This window comes from Schistocerca serialis, chromosome 3, assembly GCF_023864345.2.
Source record: "Schistocerca serialis cubense isolate TAMUIC-IGC-003099 chromosome 3, iqSchSeri2.2, whole genome shotgun sequence".
Classification (NCBI taxonomy): Eukaryota; Metazoa; Arthropoda; class Insecta; order Orthoptera; family Acrididae; genus Schistocerca; species Schistocerca serialis.
Window position 1 is genome coordinate 45,048,766 of NC_064640.1, and position 24,696 is coordinate 45,073,461.

A 24,696-nucleotide genomic window follows, 5' to 3' on the forward strand; every position below is an offset into this window, starting at 1 on the left:
CAAACGACTGGTTCTGCTACTGCTACTAACTCCATGAAATGCCCTGGAAATTTACATTAACCACATCTCACAGGTTGTAAATAATGCTCCTTTGTATTACCAAGGAACTGCAAAAGATCAGCCAGTTCCCCTGGCTGCACCAACGTAACCCTTCAATCCCCGTGCATCACTCATTTAGACTCCATGTGCTGTACATATGAAACAGGGAAAACATCCACAAAAATGAATAGTGTGCTCTTTCACTCCACTGTTTAACAAAACTGTGCAATGTGATTGTGAAGCCGTGCTGCATGGAAGCTGTGCCTGGTGAGGTCCGCTGATATCAAAATACTGCTATAGGAACCCATGGTGAGTGGGGCTGCTATGGTGTAGAGGTGGTGGTTCTGGCAAGGTGTGTTGCGTGGCTAGGAAAACCCCATTGCAAAATATAATATATTTTACGTAGTTTTGAGCTACAATGTTGAAGTGCTGCGATGCTCCTGGATACGCCCTCTCTAGGTGTGTGGTCCACCTGTTGTGCCGTTGACATCGGAAGGTCATGGCAGCAGGATGAACATTCGATGTCTGCATCCTGCTTTGCTGACACTGTTTACCCCACTCAGCAAGCATGTGCCTGAGTTAGCACTATGTGGCCCATAGTGAGCATTGCCCACGATGTGAACATCCACTGACTTCTCGTAGGTATCTATCACTCCCAGGTTAGAAGCTGGCCCTGGTGTGTAAGGATAGCAACAGTACCACCCTGACTGTGAACCACTGCCCTGCTAGGCAGGAGGTTGCTGCCGTAGTGGTGCCTGGCAATGGATCATCTGTTGTGTTGTTCTAAGTCCGTGGGTGTGGACCAGAACCTTGATCTTGTCTGGTGGAGCTGGCTGCCCAGACTGATGTCGACTGCTGGCTGACACGTAGCATGATGGGGAGTTGTGTAAATTCAATGTCACAGGTGCTGCCAGACTGCACACAGTGCTGCTGGAATCGAAGGTATTTATAGTGATTAATAGCATGCTTGTTGTACCACAACATTGCTTCTAGGCATATACAGCTCAACACCTTCGTGTCTCAGTGCTGTAGAAATACTCTGCTGGCTGGTTTGTAGCTGCGTGGCCAGTCTGCCGTGTCACAATGACGGTGCGGCTTGGCCCTGGTGTGCAAACAGGCTCACTTGTGGAGTTACATGTCAGCACTTCCTCGCCTGCCTGCAGGTCTCGCATTTAGCTGCAGTCAAGCTTCTTCTCATCCAGTAATGCTTAAAATTAGTGAGGCATTACAAATCTGATAGGAATTCTTTTATGTCCATAGTTTGGACAAATGTCTGTATTGGACACAGATAATTATTGTTTCTACAGTTAGTTTGACATTTATTGTAGCCTCACAACAGGGAAGTAAAGTTACACAAAAGATAACAGTGACAGAAATGATCATCAATCTAGTATGAGTGTGGCAAAGCCAAGAGTCTCTTGTGACCTGTGTCATGACATAATCGATGCTGGACAACTCCACGATAGCACTGGGTGCCAGGGAAGGTGCTGGTGGCTTTTGGGTGACGAAGCGGAGCGATATAGCATAGTGCATAGGTGGATGGAGGCCCCAACGGACGGAATGCTGTAGGCAACTGGCACAAGTGGCCTGGAGTGGAGCTGCGACTACAGCTGTCCACTGGAACATTTGTCACAGCTTAAGTATACCACGGCGGAGGAACATTTGATCTGCTCACAGAAGACAGTCACTGATACAAGTGCCACTGTAGTTGGTGCGCACACTTTTGATGGTAGCAGTCCCTAATGGTGCTTGCTAGCGTTGAGACTGTAAGTAGAATGTTTACAGTTAGCATTGAATGCGATAACACAAAGTTTTGGCATGATGTGTAACTGTCTCCGAAGGAGTAGCGCCTGCAGCGTACGGAGCGGCAACCCGCAAGGTGCATGCATCCTGCCGGAAACAGGAGAGGCCAATGATACAGGGACCTAGCCCTGCATTTACTCCATATTCCATCAATCTCTAGAGTTTTATTCAATTTTAGTGAGTTCACCTGTTTCTCCATGCCACTGACACCTGTATCTGTTTCACTCATCTTTTCTGTGATATGAGAATTAGGATACTGGTGCCAAAATTTATAAGAAGCACAAACACAATTTGCAAATAATGAAATGGGAATGCACTCACTCCCTGCCTATACTATTGATGAGAAGCTTTTTGGGTTTCGAGTCGAGTGGTAGTGTTAAAGTACCACAACTTTTCAAAATGTTTTCATATTCCTCATATTCTGGTGAGTGTTGAGATATTGTGGATGCTGTAATATCTATGGCAGTGTTTTGACCCCCGTCCACCTGGTTCTGGATGTCCAGCCAGTGGGCGGGGAGGAAGTGTGGTTACTGTGGATGGGGTAGCGGGTGTGCATTCACATCTCTGGGCATTAAGGCTGCACATCGCGAGATGGATGAGGCTGAGCAAGCTCCCATCATATTGCCGTTAACATGGTATTATGTGCTGCATTCAGATGGTATCCTTTGTCCCTGTTGACTAGAATCCCATGAATCAATATTTTAATTGATTCTTTTATGATCCTGTACCCATAGCCAGTTGCTCAGTATAACATCTTATTGGTGTTCTGAAAGTCCAAAGTGTTGTCTTTCTTGATGCATGGTCTGCTATCACTGATTTTTCTGTGTGTCCCAGTCACACATCTGATGTACTCCTTCCAGCATTTTGAAATACAGAGTTGTATTTGCCCAGTGTATTGTTGGCCACGTTCGCAAGTGATGCTGTAAATCTCAAGTACTTTGTTTAAATTGGTCTTTCACAGAACTAAGCCACTGTTCTGGTGTCAGTAGTGGTCTGAAGATGGTTTTTACATCGGATTGTTCAAACAGGCTCGCAGCTTTGTCTGAGATCAGTCTCAAGTCTCTTTTCTTCTTTCTCCTCCCAGTTTGTTACGTCTTCTCTCTTCGATGCCTTCAGGTAGCATTGTTTGACTGAGAGGCATTCTTCATTGCAAACACCCCCCTCCCCCCCCTCTCTATGTACCATATGTACCAGGGTGGTCAGCATTGTTGCCATTGCACTGGATGGTGGCAGCTTTTTGCATGCAGGTAGAGGTCTGTATGAGTCTTCCTACTGTGTACTGAATGCCATCTTCTTCTTTACTGGTATGTCCAAGTTAGGGAGACAACCGTGCTCCTCTACTTGTAGTGGAAGCTATGTTTTGATGGAGGGTGTTAAGGTGGGCCAGAAACTCATCCAGTGCCTATCTGCCAAACTTTCATACCACAACATCACTGTCGACATATGAATCCCATTAGCTCCAGGGGTGGCAAATCTCTGTATGGAATACTGTGAGGAGGTGGCCCTTCATGTCACTCATCAGAAATCCAAACACTTCTTCCACTATGTAGACAATACTTTTGCGGTGTGGGAGCACAGCAGTCAGTCACTGGATGAGTTTCTGGACCAGTCACTGGATGAGTTTCTGGACCACCTTAACAGCATCCATAAAAACATTGTGTTCGCTATGAAAATAGAGGAGACTGGTTGTCTTCACTTAAGTAGAGCATGCATCAAGGAAGACCACACCTTTGACTTTCAAAATACCATTGTGGTAAGCCGAGCAATTGGCTATTGGGACAGCATAATAAAAGAAGCCACTGCAATACAGATTCACTAGAATCTGGTCAACAGAGACAAAGGATAGTAGCTCAGAAAAGCATGGATTGCTGCATTAGCAGCAACATGACGAGAGTGAGCCCAGCACTGTCCATCTCGCAAGACTCAGCCTGAATCCCCAGACAAAGATATGAATCAGCACATGCTACTCCCACCGCAGCAACCTCACACACTCTCTGCCCACTGGTCAGACAGTAACCAACTGCCTGGAGCCAGGTGGAGGGGGGCACACGGCTAGTATAAATATTACATCTGCGATATCTCGACACTTCAACAGAAGATTATGAGTATGACGCGCTTTGAAACATCGCAGGACTTTAACACTGCAATCAGGCAGGAAACAGAGAAGTTTTTCATCAGCTGACTGTGTAGTACAAACTTTGTGCGGTGCTCACGAACTTTCAAAAATACACAACATATCACAGTACACACAAGCCTTGACACATTCAGTGAAGGATAATGAAAAAAAGACATGAAAAGTAAAATATTAAAACCAGAATTTTGATATGCACCTGTGTGGCACAAATGGTCTCACACAAACGAAAAACTGGACTTCAGCTTATAAATATAAATGTACATGTGAAATGCATAGTTTTTTCTTCTACTTGGCTGAATTTACGACACCTTCTACACCAGTGTGTGGCAGATGGGCACTGTTGTGTCAGTTTATCCCATTCAAAATGGCAAAAATTATTTAGTGCCAACAAAGGACATCTTCCACTTTGAGTTGCTAACAAAGTACCAGTCCTCTAGTAGGCCGATGACTGCATCAGAGCATGCTGGAGGTAAACATTTCCATGAGTCTCTTATGAGAATACCTGTCCTCTAGTAGGAGCTTCATGGAAATGTTGACAACTAGCACACTCTGACAGCCATCAGCCAAGAAGTATTTATGGGTTGCTGATAATGACTAGTTATTCAAAACTGGTTTAGTTATTAAAGAATTTACATAAGCATTGGCAGAAATGAAGTTTGTAGTTAAAATTATTGTGTTCACTGATACTCTCTGCCAGTAACATGATAAATATGGATAAACTAAACAAAATGGTTGTCTAAGGTATGGAATAAGTAAAAAATTTGAAATCTCACACTTGATGTATTCAGTAAAAGGCTCATAGAACCAGTTTCAGGCTATTTCTCAATCGTTCCACTCTCGAATAAGAAGTGGGTGAAAAATGAAATGTAGTATAAGCTGTTTCTGTATTAGGTTTGTAGTATCTTCTAAGTGTTCTGCCAGTAAAACACAGTCTTTGGTTAGCCCCTTCCCCCCTCAACAACATATTTTATGGGATGACTCCAATTTAAGTTGTTTGTAGTTGTAATCTGTAGGTATTTGGTTGAATCAACAACCTTTAAATATTTGTGGTTTATTGTGTGACCAAAGTGTTTTATATATTACTCTTGTTATGTGCCTCACACTTTTTATTGTTTAGGACCAGTTGTGACTTTTCACACCATTTAAATATGTTTGTAAAATCATATTGCAATTTGTTTTGATCCACTGATAACATTAGTAGACAGTAAAGGACAGCATCGTCTGCAAACACCCTAAGAGTGCTTCCCAATTAATTCATATCTTTTAGATTTTAGAAGTATCCCAAATATTTTTATTTGTGGGAAATGAGTTTTATGATGATTTGAAGCTGCTATATAGTTATTTGTATGTTTAACTATTTATATTTAACAATTTTACATCATCCACCCAAATAAGTGATACGCCAAAATGTGTTGTATAATACCATTTACAGATTGTCATGGTAAGAGTGATTGTGCCTCAGCTGTGTTATGTATGCAGAGTATCATTTTACCATGACCCTTTTTTACTCTCTTCAGTGAATTAGTGTGCTCCACTCATTGTACAATTTCCACAAATGTTATGACATAACTTTCATCTTGTTTGTGTACTACCTTTAAATGTGTGAAGTGTCTTCCTAAAAAAGATTACCTCACAGCATGAATTCATTATTGTTTTTAATTGATACGTACTACTACAGTCCATCTAGTCAGTTTCACTGTACTCACATAGTGAAAAGGTGAAAATTTAACTGAAAAAAGAATAGTAATTTCATTTGGCTCAGTGGTGTGGTGCAGGTCTTTCATTTGTACATCACATTACTGACTTGTTTGACTCTAACCTACCACAGTTATCCAACTGGGGAAAGTAGACTTCCGTTTAACATGGAATCCAAACCGAATGTCCTTCCTGGTGACTTCTTGCATCACTGCGAGCTGCTGACTAGGTTAAAACATAGACTGAAAAATCCATGGCCCAACCAGGATTTGATCCTGTGACCTCTTGGTTTCCAGGCACTCATTTTACCACTAGACCACCAGGCCTCACACTGAAAGAATGATGGGTTCCTTTTAAATCTAGGCATTGGCTTAAGATTGTTACCCGTTTATTATTGCGTGTATTCAAAGATGTGGTTTCATTGATTTATATTACATAAAGTAGTGTTAGGAAACAAATGTTTCTCACATACTGCAATTTATGTTCCAGAATTGCTGCAAGCAGATGTATTTAGTTCATTGCATTCAAAAATTCTATTTTGTGAATCTCTTGTAGAAGGAATATCTTCTATAGGATGAGAATAATTTTCTATATATGTTCCTAATATCATTCATTTCTTAATAAGACAATTGTTGATGTGGAATGCAGATTAAAATGTTTCACCATACACACTTTAGTGTTTGTTATAAAACTTGCATGTTAGAAATTATTCTTGTATTGTACCTTGAACTATTTTTGCAGGTGTCACGTTTGGTGATCCTCCATGAAGAAGCAGAAGATGGCAATCCTATGCCTGATCTTGAACGGCCTGTAATGGCTGTTAGTCGTGCTGTTGCTAATTTAGTCAAGGTAAAATGTTTTGTTGTTACTCACAGACTGTGGTATATCTAAATATCAAGTGAAAATAATTTCTTTATTTTGATGATGTGACAGTGTCTGTGTATATAACAAAGATGATGTGACTTACCATACGAAAGCACTGGCAGGTCGATAGACACACAAACAAACAGAATCATACACACAAAATTCTAGCTTTCGCAACAAATGGTTGCTTCATCAGGAAAGAGGAAAGGAGAGGGAAAGATGAAAGGATGTGGGTTTTAAGGGAGAGGGTAAGGAGTCATTCCAATCCCGGGAGCGGAAAGACTTACCTTAGGGGGTAAAAAGGACATGTATACACTCGCACACACACACGTATCCATCCGCACATACACAGACACAAGCAGACATTTGTAAAGTCTGTCTGTGTCTGTGTATCTGCGGATGGATATGTGCGTGTGCGCGAGTGTATACCTGTCCTTTCTGCCCCCTAAGGTAAGTCTTTCCGCTCCCGGGATTGGAATGACTCCTTACCCTCTCCCTTAAAATCCACATCCTTTCGTCTTTCCCTCTCCTTTCCTCTTTCCTGATGAAGCAACCGTTTGTTGCGAAAGCTAGAATTTTGTGTGTGTGATTCTGTTTGTTTGTGTGTCTATCGACCTGCCAGCGCTTTCGTATGGTAAGTCACATCATCTTTGTTCTTAGATATATTTTTCCCGCGTATATATATATATATATATATATATATATATATATATATATATATATATATATATATATATATATATACGAAAGGGCTGGCAGGTCGATAGAAACACAAACGGACACATACATGTATGTGCCTGTTTGTGTTTGTGTTTCTATCGACCTGCCAGCACTTTCATTTGGTAAGTCACATCATCTTTGTTTATATATATATATATATATATATATATATATATATATATATATATATATATATATAATGAAAACTATTTTCTGAACTGCTATCTTTATAGCTTTGTCTGTTACAGTGCAAAGAGTTATACAACCTATGGCTCATTGCTACAAGCATACCATTGGGTTTAAAGTTGTCAATAGGAACTGTTCAAGTCTTTTTCATAAGTCAGCACCAAATTATCATTAAATTGGTACCTGTTGTAAGGTACTGTATACTCTACTCATCTTTCATATGTATATTGTAGGTCCTGTGTGATTGATCCGGAGCCAAGATCAAGAGGTTGAAATCACAACAGGAATTTCACTATGTGGGCAGTACTAGCCAAAAGTCATCAGTATTATGGGGTTTCACAGGCATATGAAACTGTATAGGGATAGCATAATGTGCTTTTAACATTTCATTTTAACAGTACCGTGAAGATGGTTGTATTGGTATTGTGAAATTATCAGTGGTGCTGGCAACATCTCTGTCTTAGTTCAACATCAGTCGTAGAATATGTACAAAATACATACGACAGATTTGCAGCTTATGTTGCAAGCCATACCCTGTGGCTTACAATAGGTACTCAATTAATGTTGAAATCACGACTGCCATGTGAGAAAGAGTGTAACATTTTCTTTTGGGTATTTTTAACCTTGTAGTATTCATTTGACTGTGAGTTAGAATTGTTCTGAAAGTACTTTTCTTGTACATCCGAAACTTAATTTAGTGTTGGCTTCGCCCACACAATTCAAACCGAAAAATTTGCAATTTTGTAGTGAGAGATCATAGTAGATTAACTTTCAAAATTTATTTGCTTACTGTGACTTTCTTGACACCAGATGTATTAAGTGTAGATTTACTACTTAAAAATGACATATGAAAACTTGTGTTGGACTGGGACTCAAACCCAGATTTCCCACTTACCGCAAGCGGTCGCCTGAACCATTTTGGTTATTTGTGCACACTCCTCAAACTGACCTAAATCCATAACCATTTCTGCTATCTATGCGCATGCCAGGACGCAGGTTTAGGTCAATCCAGGGAGTGTGCACATGTAGCCGAAGTGGTTAAGACAACCACTCATAGCAAGCAGGAAATCTGGGTTCAAGTCACAGTCCGGCACAAATCTCCATATGTGACTGTTGCATAGTCAATCTGTACCTGTTACAGCTGATGTTAAGGAAGTCACAATTAGTGAATAAGTATAAAAAGTATTTTATACTGCTGTGGTTCATCAGCAGTGTATTCTTTCAGACATGCATGAAAATAGTAAATTAACTACACTATTAGTAGTTAGCAGTGCAGTGATCCACAGTGTACCATCTCCTTTAAGAAATGTATTAACATTAGATTATATAAAACTTAGATTATGTAAAACTGGAAAGACTGTAAAGATGAGTTGCACTGTAAAAAAAAAAGGAAGAAGAAGAAGATGAAGATGAAGAAGATGATGAAATAAACAAAGGTGCCTGGCATTCTGCAGAACGAATATCAGGAAGACATATTCCAATCGCCACATAACTGAAGAAGATTTTACAACTTCAACATCATTTGCTCTATGAGTTCAATGGGTTGCAATACATACATATAGTTAAAATATCTTAATTAGTCAGTCAGTGCACTACTGTTAGTTTCAAGCTATCAGTTTGAGATTGTGGAGGGCTCTGTGAGCAGATGCCACTGCCACACCAGTCTGAAGTGCCAAATCGCACAACGATTTTCTAGAACTTCTTTCCAAGGCCACTCCTAACTTGTCTGGTGTGGCTAAAGCCGATAAGCTACCTGCTGAGAATAGTAAGAACACTACTGTGAAAATTTAGAGAACTGGCATTTGAAGCTGACTGCAGAATGATTCTGCTGCCTCCAACATACACTGCGCTTAAGGACCACGAAGTTAAGATATCAGAAATTATGGCTCATATAGCAGTCATTTTTTCCTTGCTCTGTTTGCAAGTGGAATAGGAAAGAAGATAATGTGGACACATGTGTGGCATTTGGGGCCTGCTTTCTCTGTATTGGTTCTTGGGCACCATAAGACACAGCCTTGCGTCATCTGTAAAGAACTTGTGCTTGAAGAAGGTAGTTTCCAGTATATTATTAGAAAATGGAAAAAATTGCATTATTGTGTATGCAGCTGTATGACATGAGAAGGAAAAGTAAAGCTGTTATTTTAATTTGTGTGAAGCAGTGTAAAGTTCTACTACCCACATCTCAAAAGTAATGGGTGTTTGGCATGAAAATATGACTTATTATGATGGTCAGTGCTTGTGTACCAGTCTGTGCAAATCCTCCCTCAGTGAATAGCTGAACTTCCTTGTAGTGTCGTTGTTTCCTCTTGTTATTGCATCCCATATCCTATTATGCGTAAAATATATCTGTGATTATATAGTTTATTAGTGATTATATTTACAAGAATGTTGTGCCCCGTATCATCACAATACATATCCCTCCTCTTGCAAAAAACTGATAGGATTAAAATGAGTAGGAGAAAAAAAAAAGGGTTACTATGGACCACAAGGCAACAAATATATATTCTAAACATAAAGCAATTTTCATAAGAAACTTATAGTAATGATATGCTAAAGACACTTAACAATGAAAATATTAAAGCAAAAATATAAAAGTACAGTTTCATCTTAAAACTATTTATGGTTGTAGCTCTGTGGTAAAGTGCCACATTAATGCTCCAGAGATATCAGGTTGGATCCCCTAATCAGTCCTTGTGGTTTTTCCCTTTCCATTTCTTTTACCTCTTGAAATGTTTGTTAATGTGAAAAATGCTGAGTAGCACTGCAGCTCATAGTCTGTGTTAAACTGTAGATTCCCATATAATGGGCTGTGTATGTCAGTTCAAAGGTTTGTGGAAGTCAGCAGCATACTGTGTCCAGTTTTATTTTGTGGCATTTACTAAGTAGGCTGTCCAGCAAAGCAGATCTGCAATGATCATGATAAATGTAAGTGCCACCAATAATCAATTTTAGATCATGAAGCATATATGAGTACTTCAGTAAAATCATGAGAGTCTTATTTTCCCTGCACATTTTCATTTATATATCTATAACTGAGTGTAGTAAATAATTATGGGTACTACTGGTTAGTCTTGAAAGTTATTGTCACAGGAACAAGGATTAAGGACAAAGAAAAGAGGTTCCAGTTGTAGTAGTAAAAAAGTCTTAAAATAGTAGGGATGCCAATAACAAATTACTCGTAGCAGAGCAGGAGAGACCCGTCAAACAACTTCACTTTTAATTTTCGCTGAACCCCTTACATCACAGTAACTTAAAATTTTCTTCAGTTCCTGGGTGCATTGTCACAAAATACACTCCTGGAAATTGAAATAAGAGCACCCTGAATTCATTGTCTCAGGAAGGGGAAACTTTATTGACACATTCCTGGGGTCAGATACATCACATGATCACACTGACAGAACCACAGGCACATAGACACAGGCAACAGAGCATGCACAATGTCGGCACTAGTACAGTGTATATCCACCTTTCGCAGCAATGCAGGCTGCTATTCTCCCATGGAGACGATCGTAGAGATGCTGGATGTAGTCCTGTGGAACGGCTTGCCATGCCATTTCCACCTGGCGCCTCAGTTGGACCAGCGTTCGTGCTGGACGTGCAGACCGCGTGAGACGACGCTTCATCCAGTCCCAAACATGCTCAATGGGGGACAGATCCGGAGATCTTGCTGGCCAGGGTAGTTGACTTACACCTTCTAGAGCACGTTGGGTGGCACGGGATACATGCGGACGTGCATTGTCCTGTTGGAACAGCAAGTTCCCTTGCCGGTCTAGGAATGGTAGAACGATGGGTTCGATGACGGTTTGGATGTACCGTGCACTATTCACTGTCCCCTCGACGATCACCAGTGGTGTACGGCCAGTGTAGGAGATCGCTCCCCACACCATGATGCCGGGTGTTGGCCCTGTGTGCCTCGGTCGTATGCAGTCCTGATTGTGGCGCTCACCTGCACGGCGCCAAACACGCATACGACCATCATTGGCACCAAGGCAGAAGCGACTCTCATCGCTGAAGACGACACGTCTCCATTCGTCCCTCCATTCACGCCTGTCGCGACACCACTGGAGGCGGGCTGCACGATGTTGGGGCGTGAGCGGAAGACGGCCTAACGGTGTGCGGGACCGTAGCCCAGCTTCATGGAGACGGTTGCGAATGGTCCTCGCCGATACCCCAGGAGCAACAGTGTCCCTAATTTGCTGGGAAGTGGCGGTGCGGTCCCCTACGGCACTGCGTAGGATCCTACGGTCTTGGCGTGCATCCGTGCGTAGCTGCGGTCCGGTCCCAGGTCGACGGGCACGTGCACCTTCCGCCGACCACTGGCGACAACATTGATGTACTGTGGAGACCTCACGCCCCACGTGTTGAGCAATTCGGCGGTACGTCCACCCGGCCTCCCGCATGCCCACTATACGCCCTCGCTCAAAGTCCGTCAACTGCACATACGGTTCACGTCCACGCTGTCGCGGCATGCTACCAGTGTTAAAGACTGCGATGGAGCTCCGTATGCCACGGCAAACTGGCTGACACTGACGGCGGCGGTGCACAAATGCTGGGCAGCTAGCGCCATTCGATGGCCAACACCGCGGTTCCTGGTGTGTTCGCTGTGCCGTGCGTGTGATCATTGCTTGTACAGCCCTCTCGCAGTGTCCGGAGCAAGTATGGTGGGTCTGACACACCGGTGTCAATGTGCTCTTTTTTCCATTTCCAGGAGTGTACTTCAGTCTGCTCTCTTATTACACAGCACCAACATGACAACACGAAACCTCATCAGTGATCTACCTTGCTCTGACCCTGGACAGCTCCAAATGAGCCTAAAGTATCATCTAGTCTGTAACTCACTCGCTCATCACATTCTTCCTTCACATTCAGTCCAACAATAAAATTGAAAACAAACTGATACAGTACAAAAGTACTTCTGATTATAAATAATATTGAAAATTGCACAAAAAAAACTAGGGCCATAAAACTGAATGCTCATTTCAGTGCTTGAACTCGAGATTTGATCTCCAGAAAGTACTGATATGTTCAAATATCCTGTTCATGTACTGGCCACATACAAAAGAAATCTGTTGTAGAGTAACACTAGTAACTGCATATAAACACAGTGTATTCATTAGTTTAGCCATAGCTAAATGTAGCAATGCTACTCCCCCCCCCCCTCCCCCCCACACACACACACACTTGAGTAAACATTAACTTTGTGACAGATAATAAATTTAACATCCATTTGATCAACACACAATACTCCCCTTCCCCAGGTTTCAACAGTGGTCACATGACAACTCTCACTTCCTAGTAATCAGCATATCCTTTACACCTCCGTAACATATACAAATAATCACCACATATAAAATTATGAAGACATTAAATCATTAAATACTACTCCCCCACCCCAAATTCCCAATAGACTTTCCAAGTGAAGCAAAGCAATAAAATTTGCAGTCAACCAAACACATAATAAAAAACTGTTAATTATTATTCATTTAGGTTCAGTCTTTACTCAAATATTTCATCACCCTCTCAGCTTTCATGCAGCTTCCAGTCACCAGTATTTATTAAACCTAACAGTCTTGTAGACTGAGGAGAAATTATCTATATAGGCATTGGTGTGGGCCATGGTAAAGTTAAAAGAAATCTTTAGCCAATTTATGATATGCAGTATGTAATGCATAAGTAATGCAACATTTTTTTTTCTCAGACAGAAAAAATGCAGACTTTGTTGTGGGCCATCATGGAATTTTCCCACTCATCATTCCCTATTCAGCCCCTATAGTTTCATGAAGTTCCACTAGGGGTGGCACAATGCGTGGCCTTCAAAATGGTGTCTGTAATGGAGGTGCATTTCATGCAGAGAGCTGTCATTGAGTTCCTTTTGGTCAAAAACCAGAGCTTTGCCGTTATTCATAGGTGCCTGGCAGTGAACAAAAGCACAGTGAGTCGTTGGGCATGGTGTTTGTCATCATCACATCAAGGTTGTGCAAACCTGTCTAGTGTCTCACATGCTGAATGGCACACAGTTGTGACTTCTGCAATGTTGGAATGTGCAGACACTCTCATTCGAGGTGATCAATGGATCACAGTGAAACACCTCGCTGCTCAAGTGGACATCTGTTGTTAGTGCTGACACATTTGTACACCAGTTGGGGTACTCTAAGGCGTATGCCTGCTGGGTTCATCTCTGCCTAACAGAATACCATAAAGAGCAACAAAGGACCATCTGTGCAGAATTTCTAGCATGTTACAGGGATGATCATGACAATTTTTTGTCGAACGTTGTCACAGGTGAAGAAACATGGGTTCACCACTTCAAACTGGAAACAAAACAGCACTTCATGGAGTGGTCCCACACCACATCTCCTCCAAAGAAAAAATTCAAAGCTGCACCATCATGCAGTAAAGTTATGGTGATGCTCTTCTGAGACTCTGAAGGGGTTATTCTGTTTGATGGCCTGCCTCATTGGGGAATGATCAACTTGCAAGTGTGTTGTGCTACCCTCAGGAAATTGAAGAAACGACTTTGGAGTGTTCATCGCCACAAAAAATTCAAATGAACTTCCCCTCCTCCATGATAATGCAAGGCCTCACTTAAGTCTGCCGACCCAAGAGGACCTCACAAAACTTCATTGAACTGTTCTTCCTTATCCACACTACAGCCTAGAACTTTCCCCTACCAACTTCCATCTGTTTGACCCAATGAAGGATGCAATCCATGGGAAGCACTAAGTGGATTATGGGGAGGTTGTTGATTCAGCAAGACATTGGCTTGAACATCGACCAGTAGGGTGGTACCGTGTGGGCATACAGGCCCTCACAGTAAGGCAGTGTAAGGCTCTAACATGGACTGGAGATTATGTTGAAAAATAGGGTTTTGTAGCCAAAAGAGAGGGGAATAATACAGTGTATTGAAATCCGGAGTAAAACCAATCTTCTATTTATTGAATACCCTTCATGTATGACTGATGAAAAAGACTTTTTTTTTAAATTCTAACTGAACCTTGATCCTCAGTGTCGAACTTGGCCTTTGTTTTCTTCTTATTCCTTTTTCCCATGACTTGCCTAATTAGGCATTCATACTAATGAGTAATTTAGAATTTCTTAAAACTTTTCCTTTTAAATTACTGGCTGTGTGGTAGCTGTCCTAGTTTCCTTTTCCAGTGGCTCCGTTTCACATCACCATCAAATAGTTTCTTATAAGTCTGTTTTTATTACCTATTCTGTCTGTCTTTGTGTAGTAACTCACAGGCAAACTTGAATTTATTGACTTTCCAATAATCTGCTGACACAGATGCAAACTCTTCTCAGTCCCTCTGACTGTAATCTTCATAAGCAAGCTTACCCCTGCCTGTGTTTTTATATCATTCCTGCATCATATTATTCATTACATCTAAATCTCCCAGTTCCATTATTTCATCAGTATCGGCCATCTCACTCAATGTTTTCTAACAATTTCTGTTACAGCATGTAATCCCCTTAGTTTCACAGTTTCAAATTTCATTTTCCCATCTGCTGCATCTGATTGCATCACTTAAAATGTGTCTGCTTCATTAACATTTTTCACTACTATAAAACGTAAAACTATAAAAAATAACTGATGATGGTCGAAGTAGAGAGGATATAAAATGTAGGCTGGCAATGGCAAGGAAAGCGTTTCTGAAGAAGAGAAATTTGTTAACATCCAGTATTGATTTAAGTGTCAGGAAGTCATTTCTGAAAGTATTCGTATGGAGTGTAGCCATGTATGGAAGTGAAACATGGACGATAAATAGTTTGGACAAGAAGAGAATAGAAGCTTTCGAAATGTGGTGCTACAGAAGAATGCTAAAGATTAGATGGGTAGATCACATAACTAATGAGGAAGTATTGAATAGGATTGGGGAGAAGAGAAGTTTGTGGCACAACTTGACCAGAAGAAGGGATCGGTTGGTAGGACATGTTCTGAGGCATCAAGGGATCACCAATTTAGTATTGGAGGGCAGCGTGGAGGGTAAAAATCGTAGAGGGAGACCAAGAGATGAATACACTAAGCAGATTCAGAAGGATGTAGGTTGCAGTAGGTACTGGGAGATGAAAAAGCTTGCACAGGATAGAGTAGCATGGAGAGCTGCATCAAACCAGTCTCAGGACTGAAGACCACAACAACAACAACAACATAAAACGTCATCAATAACTACAGAACTTTCTGCATCCCAGTAAACTCCAACATTTCTATGACTCACTTTAGTATTATCACAACTGAAATTATCGACAGCACTAATCATAAAATCAGTAACATTGTCATAATAAATATCTTTTACCTGTTGAACCATAGAATTTTGACCCAAATCAGTGAACACTTCAGTAACAGCTACATTCAATCTTGCACATTCACCCACATTATCTGTTTGGTGCTAACATTCTTACACATCGCTTTCTCTCAATATGGAACATTCAGCTCCTAAATTGCACTTTTTTTCTGATTTCCTCACTTCTAACCTTGCCATCCAGCTTCATGCATTCCGTTGAATTACATCCTATCTCTGACTTTAGCGTGTTTTCCATCTCAGTTAATAGTGCACTCAACATATTTTCCGCAGTCTGGATGCTACTGAACTGTAGCTCCTTAATACTTTGCTCAGTTTCGATCAATTGGCCATTACAAAAGTTACCTAATTTCTGTAAATTCCGTGTGGGGTGGGGTGGGGGGGTGGGGGGTCGATGAGCTCTGATGCCATGTTTACCCCAGATATGTTTGACCGGGTTCAAATCTTGCGAGTTGGAGGGGGGGGGGGCGGCCAGCATATCAATTGGAACTTGCCACTATGTTCCTTGAACCACTCCATCACACTCCTGGCCTTGTGATATGGTGCATTATCTTGTTGAAAAATGCCACTGCTATCAAGACACATGATTGTCATGAAAGGGTGTATGTGGTTTGCTACCAGTGTACGATACTCCTTGGCCATCATGGTGCCTTGTACGATATCCACTGGACCCATGGACGACCACGTGAATGTTCCCCAGAGTGCAATGGAGCCGTCGCCAGCTTGTCTCCGTCACACAGGTCCCACAGGTCTAGGAGCTGTTCCTCTGGAAGATGTCAGCTTCGTGCCATCATGAAGAAGAAGGTATCATGATTCATCAGACCATGCAGTGCTCTTCCACAGCGTCAATGTCCAGTGCCAATGATCACATGCCCATTTCAGTCATAGCTGCCGGGGTCATGGTGTTAACATCGGCACATGCTTGTGTCATCAGCTGCTGAGGCCCATTGTTGGGAGTGTTAAGTGCACTGTGTGTTCAGACACATTTTTATTCTGCCCAGCATTAAAGTCTGATGTTAATTCTGCCACAGTTCACCACCTGTCCTGTTTTACCTGCCTGCCCAGCCTATGGCATCCAACATCTCCAATGAGGGGGGAGGGGGGGTCACCGAACCTCATGATGTCTCCACATGGTTTCACCTTGGTATTGTCATATGTTGAAGACACTCACCACAGCACTCTTTGAACACCAACAAGTCATACAGTTTCCGAAATGCTTGTACCTAGCCTCCAGGCCATCACAATCTGCCATTGGTTAAACTTGGGTAGATCACGTGTCTTCCCCATTCTACACACGGACATTATGCTCACTGATACTACATGAACCATGCGTGTGTTTAACTAGCAGTCATTTCTAACCAGGTGACACTGCTATCACCTGGACAGGTTTATATCGATAGTAGATTGGTGGTCGTAATATTCTGGTTGATCCGTGTAGATGGCCTAGTCATAGTCATACATAAGTTCAAAATGGGAAAGTATGATTATGACAGTGGATTATACTATTGATTATATTTACAAGAAGGCTACATAGCAACAGATTTAGTTAGAAAGGAGAGCACCTGACTATACATTACAGAAAAATTGAAACTAATGGGCTAGAGTTGAAACACAAGCAGAAAAACAGTTTGTTTTTTTTATATCAGCTGCTAATGTTCTGGAGGGATATGTTTCATTTCATGAAGTTTGTATTTGGTGAAACGTTTTCTGTATTTATTGTAAGGCTTCCTAGTAATTACTTATAATAGTGTGCAGGGGTCCATGACCAATGGGACTTATAATGTAAGCTGTTGTATTCATTAAAAAAAAAAGAAAAACTTGAATTGGTGGTTTTGTCACTATTGTTACATAGAAATGCATTGAGAGAAAATTATGGTAGTTAATATAAATTTATTTGATAAAGTTTTTGTATTTTGTATAATATTTGAAGAGTTGTATTTTCCATTGAATGTTCAGGTTGGACGAGAAACAATCAACAGCAGTGATGATCCAATTCTGAAGCAAGATATGCCAGCAGCTTTGATGAGAGTAGAAGGTGCATCAAAACTGCTTGAGGAAGCATCTGCTATGCTCAAGCAGGACCCATTGAGTGGATCAGCAAGGTAGTTTTCCATTATATTGTGCATTTTTAGAAAGTATATTAATGGACCTGTTGTGCACTCAGGCACTTCAATCACTGTGTTGACCTACAGACAACATTGTTAGCATACTGTGCATACATTTACTCAAATCTAGCATACTCTTCTTGGGCCTTGGAAAATAAGATGAAAAAGTGTTTAGTCTACAGAAGTGTGCAATAATAATGTTGTGTAAAGTTGCAAACTGAACATCTTCCAGAAGTGTCTTCAGGGACCCAGGGTTTCTTACATTTACATGTCAATGTATAGATACTGTAACAGTATTTGTGATTAGTAACAAGAGTGGATTTAGGATGAACTCAGCAGTTCACATACACAATACTAGAAACAGAAATAATTTTCGTATAAGCTATGCATCCGTTTCTAGGGTTCAGATTGGAATTTTATATTCTGGTGCAAAAGTCTATAACAAGTGGCCAGTGTACATCAGGCAGGAAGTTGAAAATCCTCAACTATTTAAACACAAAATAAAAGAATATCTCATTAGGAATGTAAAATCTGCCTAGCTCCAGCATTTGTATCAGATAATTCCGATTTTTGCCATTATATAGCCACCTAGTAGTGGTCTGTGTCAAGTTAAAATGCTTCGTTTAACTTATTGGATAGTAACCAAGCTGAGTAGTACTTTAGGAGGAAGAGCAGCTGCTTTTTTTGAAGTAGCTGGTTTTCTACAAATAATGCAGAAGTAATGTAGAAGTAGTTACCATAATTATCAGTTTGAGTTTATTACCACTTGTCACAATTTGTAGTTAGCATACTTTACACGCCCATCCTCCCCCCAAGGGGACTAACCACTCATTGGTGAGTACATACTTGGCTACTGCAGGCCCCAGCCTTTGTAACACTACTTCCTCTCTCTGTGTTGCACTTCAGCTCTCTCTTACATTCTCTGACTTTCCGTGGGATGGTCCACGGACCGTGCTTGGACTTGGTTCACAATTTTGATCTTGATTTCCAGTTTCGCTCCCAACACTGCCTTCACCTTCCATTAACAATTATATGGGACCAATTATTGGGTTTGACCTCCCATCTTTTCCAAATTTTACAGAAGTGTGCACCATGCAGATCGCCCACTGTGGTGTACGCTCTGCCTATATATCCTTCTGCCCTTCCTTCCTGTTGTCATAGTATGCCCAAAACCCAGCACAGTAGCCATCCTGTTGGTGGGAAATCATCAAGTATCTGCACTTTAGCAGCTTCCTGACCACACAGGGATCGCACTGTTGGTGCACCCAGTGCACACTCCCTATGTTTGCCATGGAGTATGTGCCGTCATGACTGGGCATGTAGACTCCCAGCAATGGATTACTGGCCAGGCAGGCATTGCTGAAACTGGGTGGCACCCATGGGGACAGCCCCCATTTGGAGTGGGTGACACCATAGCAGATACTTCGTACATAAATTGACTTAAACTTTCTCCCACTGGTGGTCACATTGCCCCAGCAGTTTCTTTGAATGGTAAGGCCTTGTATGATGCAACGGAATATGATCCCAACGTGTTCTCTTCCCAGGCTATGTCATGGGAGGAACACAGGACTAGACGACAAAGAGAAAAATACTTCCCCCAACAAGTGGTCTGTATCAGGATCATAGGGGACACCTTTTTTGGCCACAAAGCCTTTATTTTTTGTCGAACACATTGAAGACAAATGCAGAGAAGCTGCAACCATCTTCAAGATGAAGAGCGGTTCCCTCCTGATTAAAACATTTCCTGTCCAGTTACAGACGCTGCTCTCCTGTGAAAAGTTGGGTGTCATTCTTGTAACTGTCACTCCCCACAAGTGTCTCAATATGGTCCAGGGCGTCATCTTTCACCATGAGGCGCAGGCCAGCTTTTAAGAGTGATGGGGAGTGCACTTCATCCGTTGTGTCCATAGGGGGCCAACGGAAAACAGAGTTGCTACCAGGGCCTTCATCTTGGCCTTCGAAGCTGATACATTGCCTGAGAGAGTCAAGGTGATGGTCTACTGGTGTGACATGAAACCATATGTTCCTCCTCATATGAGATGCTTCAAGTGTATGAAGGTCAGACATGTTTTATAATTGCACCGCTACCCCTGTCTGCAGGGATTATGGGTGTCAGTTGCATGCGAATGTTCCTTGCACCCCTCTCCCCATCTGTGTAAACTGCAGTGAGCTCCATTTTTCCTGCTCACCAGACTGCTGCATTTTTAAGTGTAAGAAGAAAATTCAGGAGTATAAGACCCTGGACAAGCTCACATATCGAGAAGCCAAAATACAGTATGAGTGTCTTAATCCCGTACATATGACACAATCTTATGCTGCAGCCGCAATGTTGTCAGCTTCTCTGTCGACAGTGCTTTCCTCTGTTGCACCTTTTTACAGTGGGTTCTGAGAGCCACCTCAGAGCCACCCACTAATGCCTGCTCTGCAGGCGGTTGGGGGCGCTGCTGGTGCTTTCACCACACCCACTTTGGAAGCATTGGCTTCCCACCTGCTGGAGACACCTGTTCACATCCTCCAGCTGTGGGTGCCTCATATTCCTGCAGCTTCTCTAGCTAGGAAGAGGTCCCTCAGGTTCTCCCTTCCACGGCTTCTACTGTTTCACAACCAGACACCAGTCGATGGCTGAAGGAAGCACAGGTTGCTGACTGTCCCTGAAACCAATTCAGGGAAACCTTCCCAATCCCTGTCTTCTGAGGAGAAGAAGGAAAAAAAGGAAGGCTTCTAAGATGAAGGATACTCCGGGGGCCCACACGCCACTGGCCTCTGCATGTACTCCTTCTGTGCCGAAGGTAGAGATCCTGGTGGCTCTCAAGGTAACAGATCTCCCGAAGCAATGTACTACAGGACCTATGTCAATGGTAAGCTATGGCAGCTTTTTAGCACTTACCCTGTATCCTGTATTTTCACCCAGGAAACACGGCTTCCAGCACTCAGACCCCTGTCCTTTATGGCTACTGAGGCTATTTTAAGAATCATACTGACTATGAGAGGGTATCAGGTGGAGTTTGTACATATGTCCTAGGACACTATATATAGTGACCTTGTGCCTCTTGATACACCTTTTGAGGCTGTGGCTGTTTGGCTAAGGGCACGTAAGGATTTTACTATCTTAACATTTATTTCCCTCCCGATGATGGCATATCCCACAATGAACTGTCTGCATTAATCTCTCAGCTCCCCCTACTTTTCCTAATCTTGGGTGACTTCAACACCCATAACCCTTTGTGAGGTGAAACAATGATCACTGGTTGTGGTAAAGACGTTGAAACTTTGATGGCACAGCTTGATTGTTGCCTCTTGAACTCTGGTACCTCCACACACTTCATTGTGGCACATGGAACTTACTTGACCATTGATCTTTCCTTTTGCAGCTCTGGTCAACCATCTATTGACTGGAGGGCCCACGATAACCTGTGTGGTAATGACCACTTCCCAATCTTCCTGCCCCTCCCTCAGTGTTGCTCCCCTGAACGTCCACCCAGATGAGTTATCCATAATGCTGAATGGGATGGCTTCACCTCTGCTCTTGCCCTAAGCTCCCCATTGCAAGGCAGTATTGATGCAGCTGTTTAGCATACAATGGCTGTTCTCTTGACAGTCAACCAAGCCATCCTTTCTTCCTCGGGATCCCCCTGTCATAAGACTGTATCCTGCTGGACCCTAGAGATCGCTGTGGCCATTGGAGATCATAGACAGGCTCTCCAATGCTATAAGCAGCACCCTTCAGTGGAGCACCTTATTGCCTTCTGTGCCTGTGTCTGCTACCTCATAAAATGACAAAAGGAAGAATCTTGGGAAAGGTATGTTTCCACCATTGAATCACATACCTCTCCATCTCAAGAGTGGGCAAAGATTAGATGCTTCTACAGCTTCCAGTCCCCTGCAAGTGTACCAAGTATTTCCTTAGATGGTGCCATTCATACTGAGGAAAACGCTGTCACTGAACATTTTGCTGAGCATTGTGCTCACGCATTTGCATGTGAGAACTACCACCCCACGTTTTGGTTCATAAAACAGTGGGTGGAGCAAATGCGCTTATCTTTTACTACCCACCACCTGGAGTCATATAATGCTCCTTTCAGTGAATAAGAACTCTTCAGTGCTCTAGCCCGTTGCCCTGATTCAATCCCAGGGCCAAACTGTATACACAACCAAATGCTGAAACATCACTCAGTGGATTGTCTGTGTCATCGCATCCTTACCTTCTTTAATAGGATCTGGAACGAGGGTGAGTTCCCATCTCAGTGGCAAGAAATCGTGATAGTTCCAGTACTGAAACCGGGTAAGAACCTGCTCCAGACTGACAGTTATTGCCCAATCAGCCTTACTGTAAGTTGCTCAAATGCATGGTGAGCAAGTGGCTGTGCTGGCTGCTTAAGTCTCGGGGCCTTTTGGCTCCATCTCGGCAGTTTTTGCAAAGGCCGCTCCACTGCTGATAATTTGGTTCACCTGGAGTCCACCATCCGGACGGCCTTTGCACTTCGTCAGCACCTCATCACTGTCTTTTTCGATCTACAGAAGGCTTATGATATGCCATGGCGTCACCTCATCCATACTATGTTACATGAGTGAGGTCTTCAAGGTTCACTCTCGATTTTTGTCAAGAACTTCTTATCACACCATACGTTCCAGGTTCAAGTGGGTGCTTCACTCTGTACTCCCCATATCGAAGAAACCGGGCTTCCGCAGGGCTCGTACCGAACATCACTCTCTTTCTGGTAGCCATCAGCGATCTAGCAGTGGCTGTGGGATCTTTGGTATCACCCTCCTTATATGCCGATGATTTGTGCTTTTTTATGGCTCCTGTAGTATGGGTGTTGCTGAATATTGTCTACAGGATGCCCTACGAAAGACGCAGTCATGAGCTCTCACCCATGGTTTTCGGTTTTCAGCCACCAAGACTCGTGTTGTGCACTTCTGTCACTGTCGTACCGCCCACGAGCACCCAGAGCTTTACCTAGACAATTAATTACTATTTATAGTTTTGAAGCACCACTTTATGGGACTGGTCTTCAGTTCCCATATGATGTGGCTTCCCAACCTTCACCAACTTCAGCAAAATTGCTTGTTACACCTCAATACACTTCCCTGTCTCAGTAACACTAACTGAGGTGCAGATTGCTCTATCTTTTTGCGGCTCTACAAAACCCTAATTCTGTCTTGTGTATGGTTCAGCATCACACTCAACATGTGGGTGCTAGCCCTCATTCATCATTATGGGGTCTGACTTATGACAGGAGCCTTCCGAAGTAATCCTGTGAAGAGTCTACTAGTCAAGGCTAGAGTCCCTCTGTTACCTATCAGACACCAACAGCAGCTACTGAATTACACTACATGCATTTGTAGCTTCCGTGAATATCCCAATTACTGTGTCCTTTTCTCTGGAAGGGAGCTCCACCTTCCACAACAGCGACTCAGAACTGGGTTTATAGTTGCTGCAGGCCTGCAGTGTCTCTGTTCAGAACTGTAACTTCCTCCACTGTCACCCTCAGGGGCTCAGCATTGATTTGCTGTGTACAGGCGTGGCAACCCTGGGGTTCCTGAGCTGGGGACTGGTAAGTGCCACCAATCCCCCTTCACTGTAAGCTCTGGGCATACTTCAGCAACCACCGTGTGGCAGTGGAATGTCATGTGTCTCAGGGAGTGGGGATATTGGCTTGACTGCCCATATTTGAGGACGAGATAAACCTCTACTTAAAAAAAAAAAAATCTCAATCTCGAGGTGTGCTGTACGCTGATGGAATGTACGGCTATTGAGGTGGAACAGTCGTTAGTGGGCAACCTCTGGGGAATCTCTGGGGAATCCTCACAAGCGACTTCTAATCAAGCTGCGGGCCTATGGGATATTGTCTCAGCTGTGCCACTGGATTTGTGATTTCCTGTCAGGAAGGTCGCAGTTCGTAGTAATAGACGGCAAATCATAGAGTAAAACTGAAGTGATATCAGGTGTTCCCCAGGGAAGCGTCCTGGGACCTCTGCTGTTCCTGATCTATATAAATGACCTGGGTGACAATCTCAGCAGTTCTCTTAGGTTGTTCACAGATGATGCTGTAATTTACCATCTAGTAAGGTCATCTGAAGACCAGTATCAGTTGCAAAGCGATTTAGAAAAGATTGCTGTATGGTGTGGCAGGTGGCAGTTGACGCTAAATAACAAAAAGCGTGAGGTGATCCACATGAGTTCCAAAAGAAATCTGTTGGAATTCGATTACTCGATAAATAGTACACTTCTCAAGGCTGTCAATTCAACTAAGTACCTGGGTGTTAAAATCACGAACAACTTCAGTTGGAAAGACCCCATAGATAATATTGTGGGGAAGGCGAGCCAAAGGTTGCGTTTCATTGGCAGAACACTTAGAAGATGCAACAAGTCCACTAAAGAGACAGCTTACACTACACTCGGTTGTCCTCTGTTAGAATATTGCTGCGCGGTGTGGGGTCCATACCAGGTGGGATTGACGGAGGACATCGATAGGGTGCAAAAAAGGGCAGCTCGTTTTGTATTATCACGTAATAGGGGAGAGAGTGTGGCAGATATGATATGTGAGTTGGGATGGAAGTCATTAAAGCAAAGACGTTTTTCGTCGCAGCGAGATCTATTTACGAAATTTCAGTCACCAACTCTCTCTTCCGAATGCGAAAATATTTTGTTGAACCCAACCTACATAGGTAGGAATTATCATCAAAATAAAATAAGACAAATCGGAGCTAGAACAGAAAGGTGTAGGTGTTCGTTTTTCCTGCGCGCTGTTCGGGAGTGGAATGGTAGAGAGATGGTATGATTGTGATTCGATGAACCCTCTGCCAAGCACTTAAATGTGAATTGCAGAGTAGTCATGTACGAGGGCAG

General features: G+C 42.7%; 1 protein-coding gene across 5 annotated transcripts in view; it reads left to right on the forward strand.

The window, feature by feature from the left end:
* Positions 1-24,696, forward strand: part of LOC126469694 (vinculin) — a 302,912-nt gene that overhangs the window by 24,309 nt on the left and 253,907 nt on the right. For all 5 annotated transcript variants that reach the window (XM_050096859.1, XM_050096861.1, XM_050096862.1 and 2 more), the window contains exons 2-3: positions 6,413-6,520; positions 17,698-17,843. In XM_050096859.1, the coding sequence (XP_049952816.1) occupies positions 6,413-6,520; positions 17,698-17,843 (254 nt within the window). The remainder of the gene's footprint in view (positions 1-6,412; positions 6,521-17,697; positions 17,844-24,696) is intronic.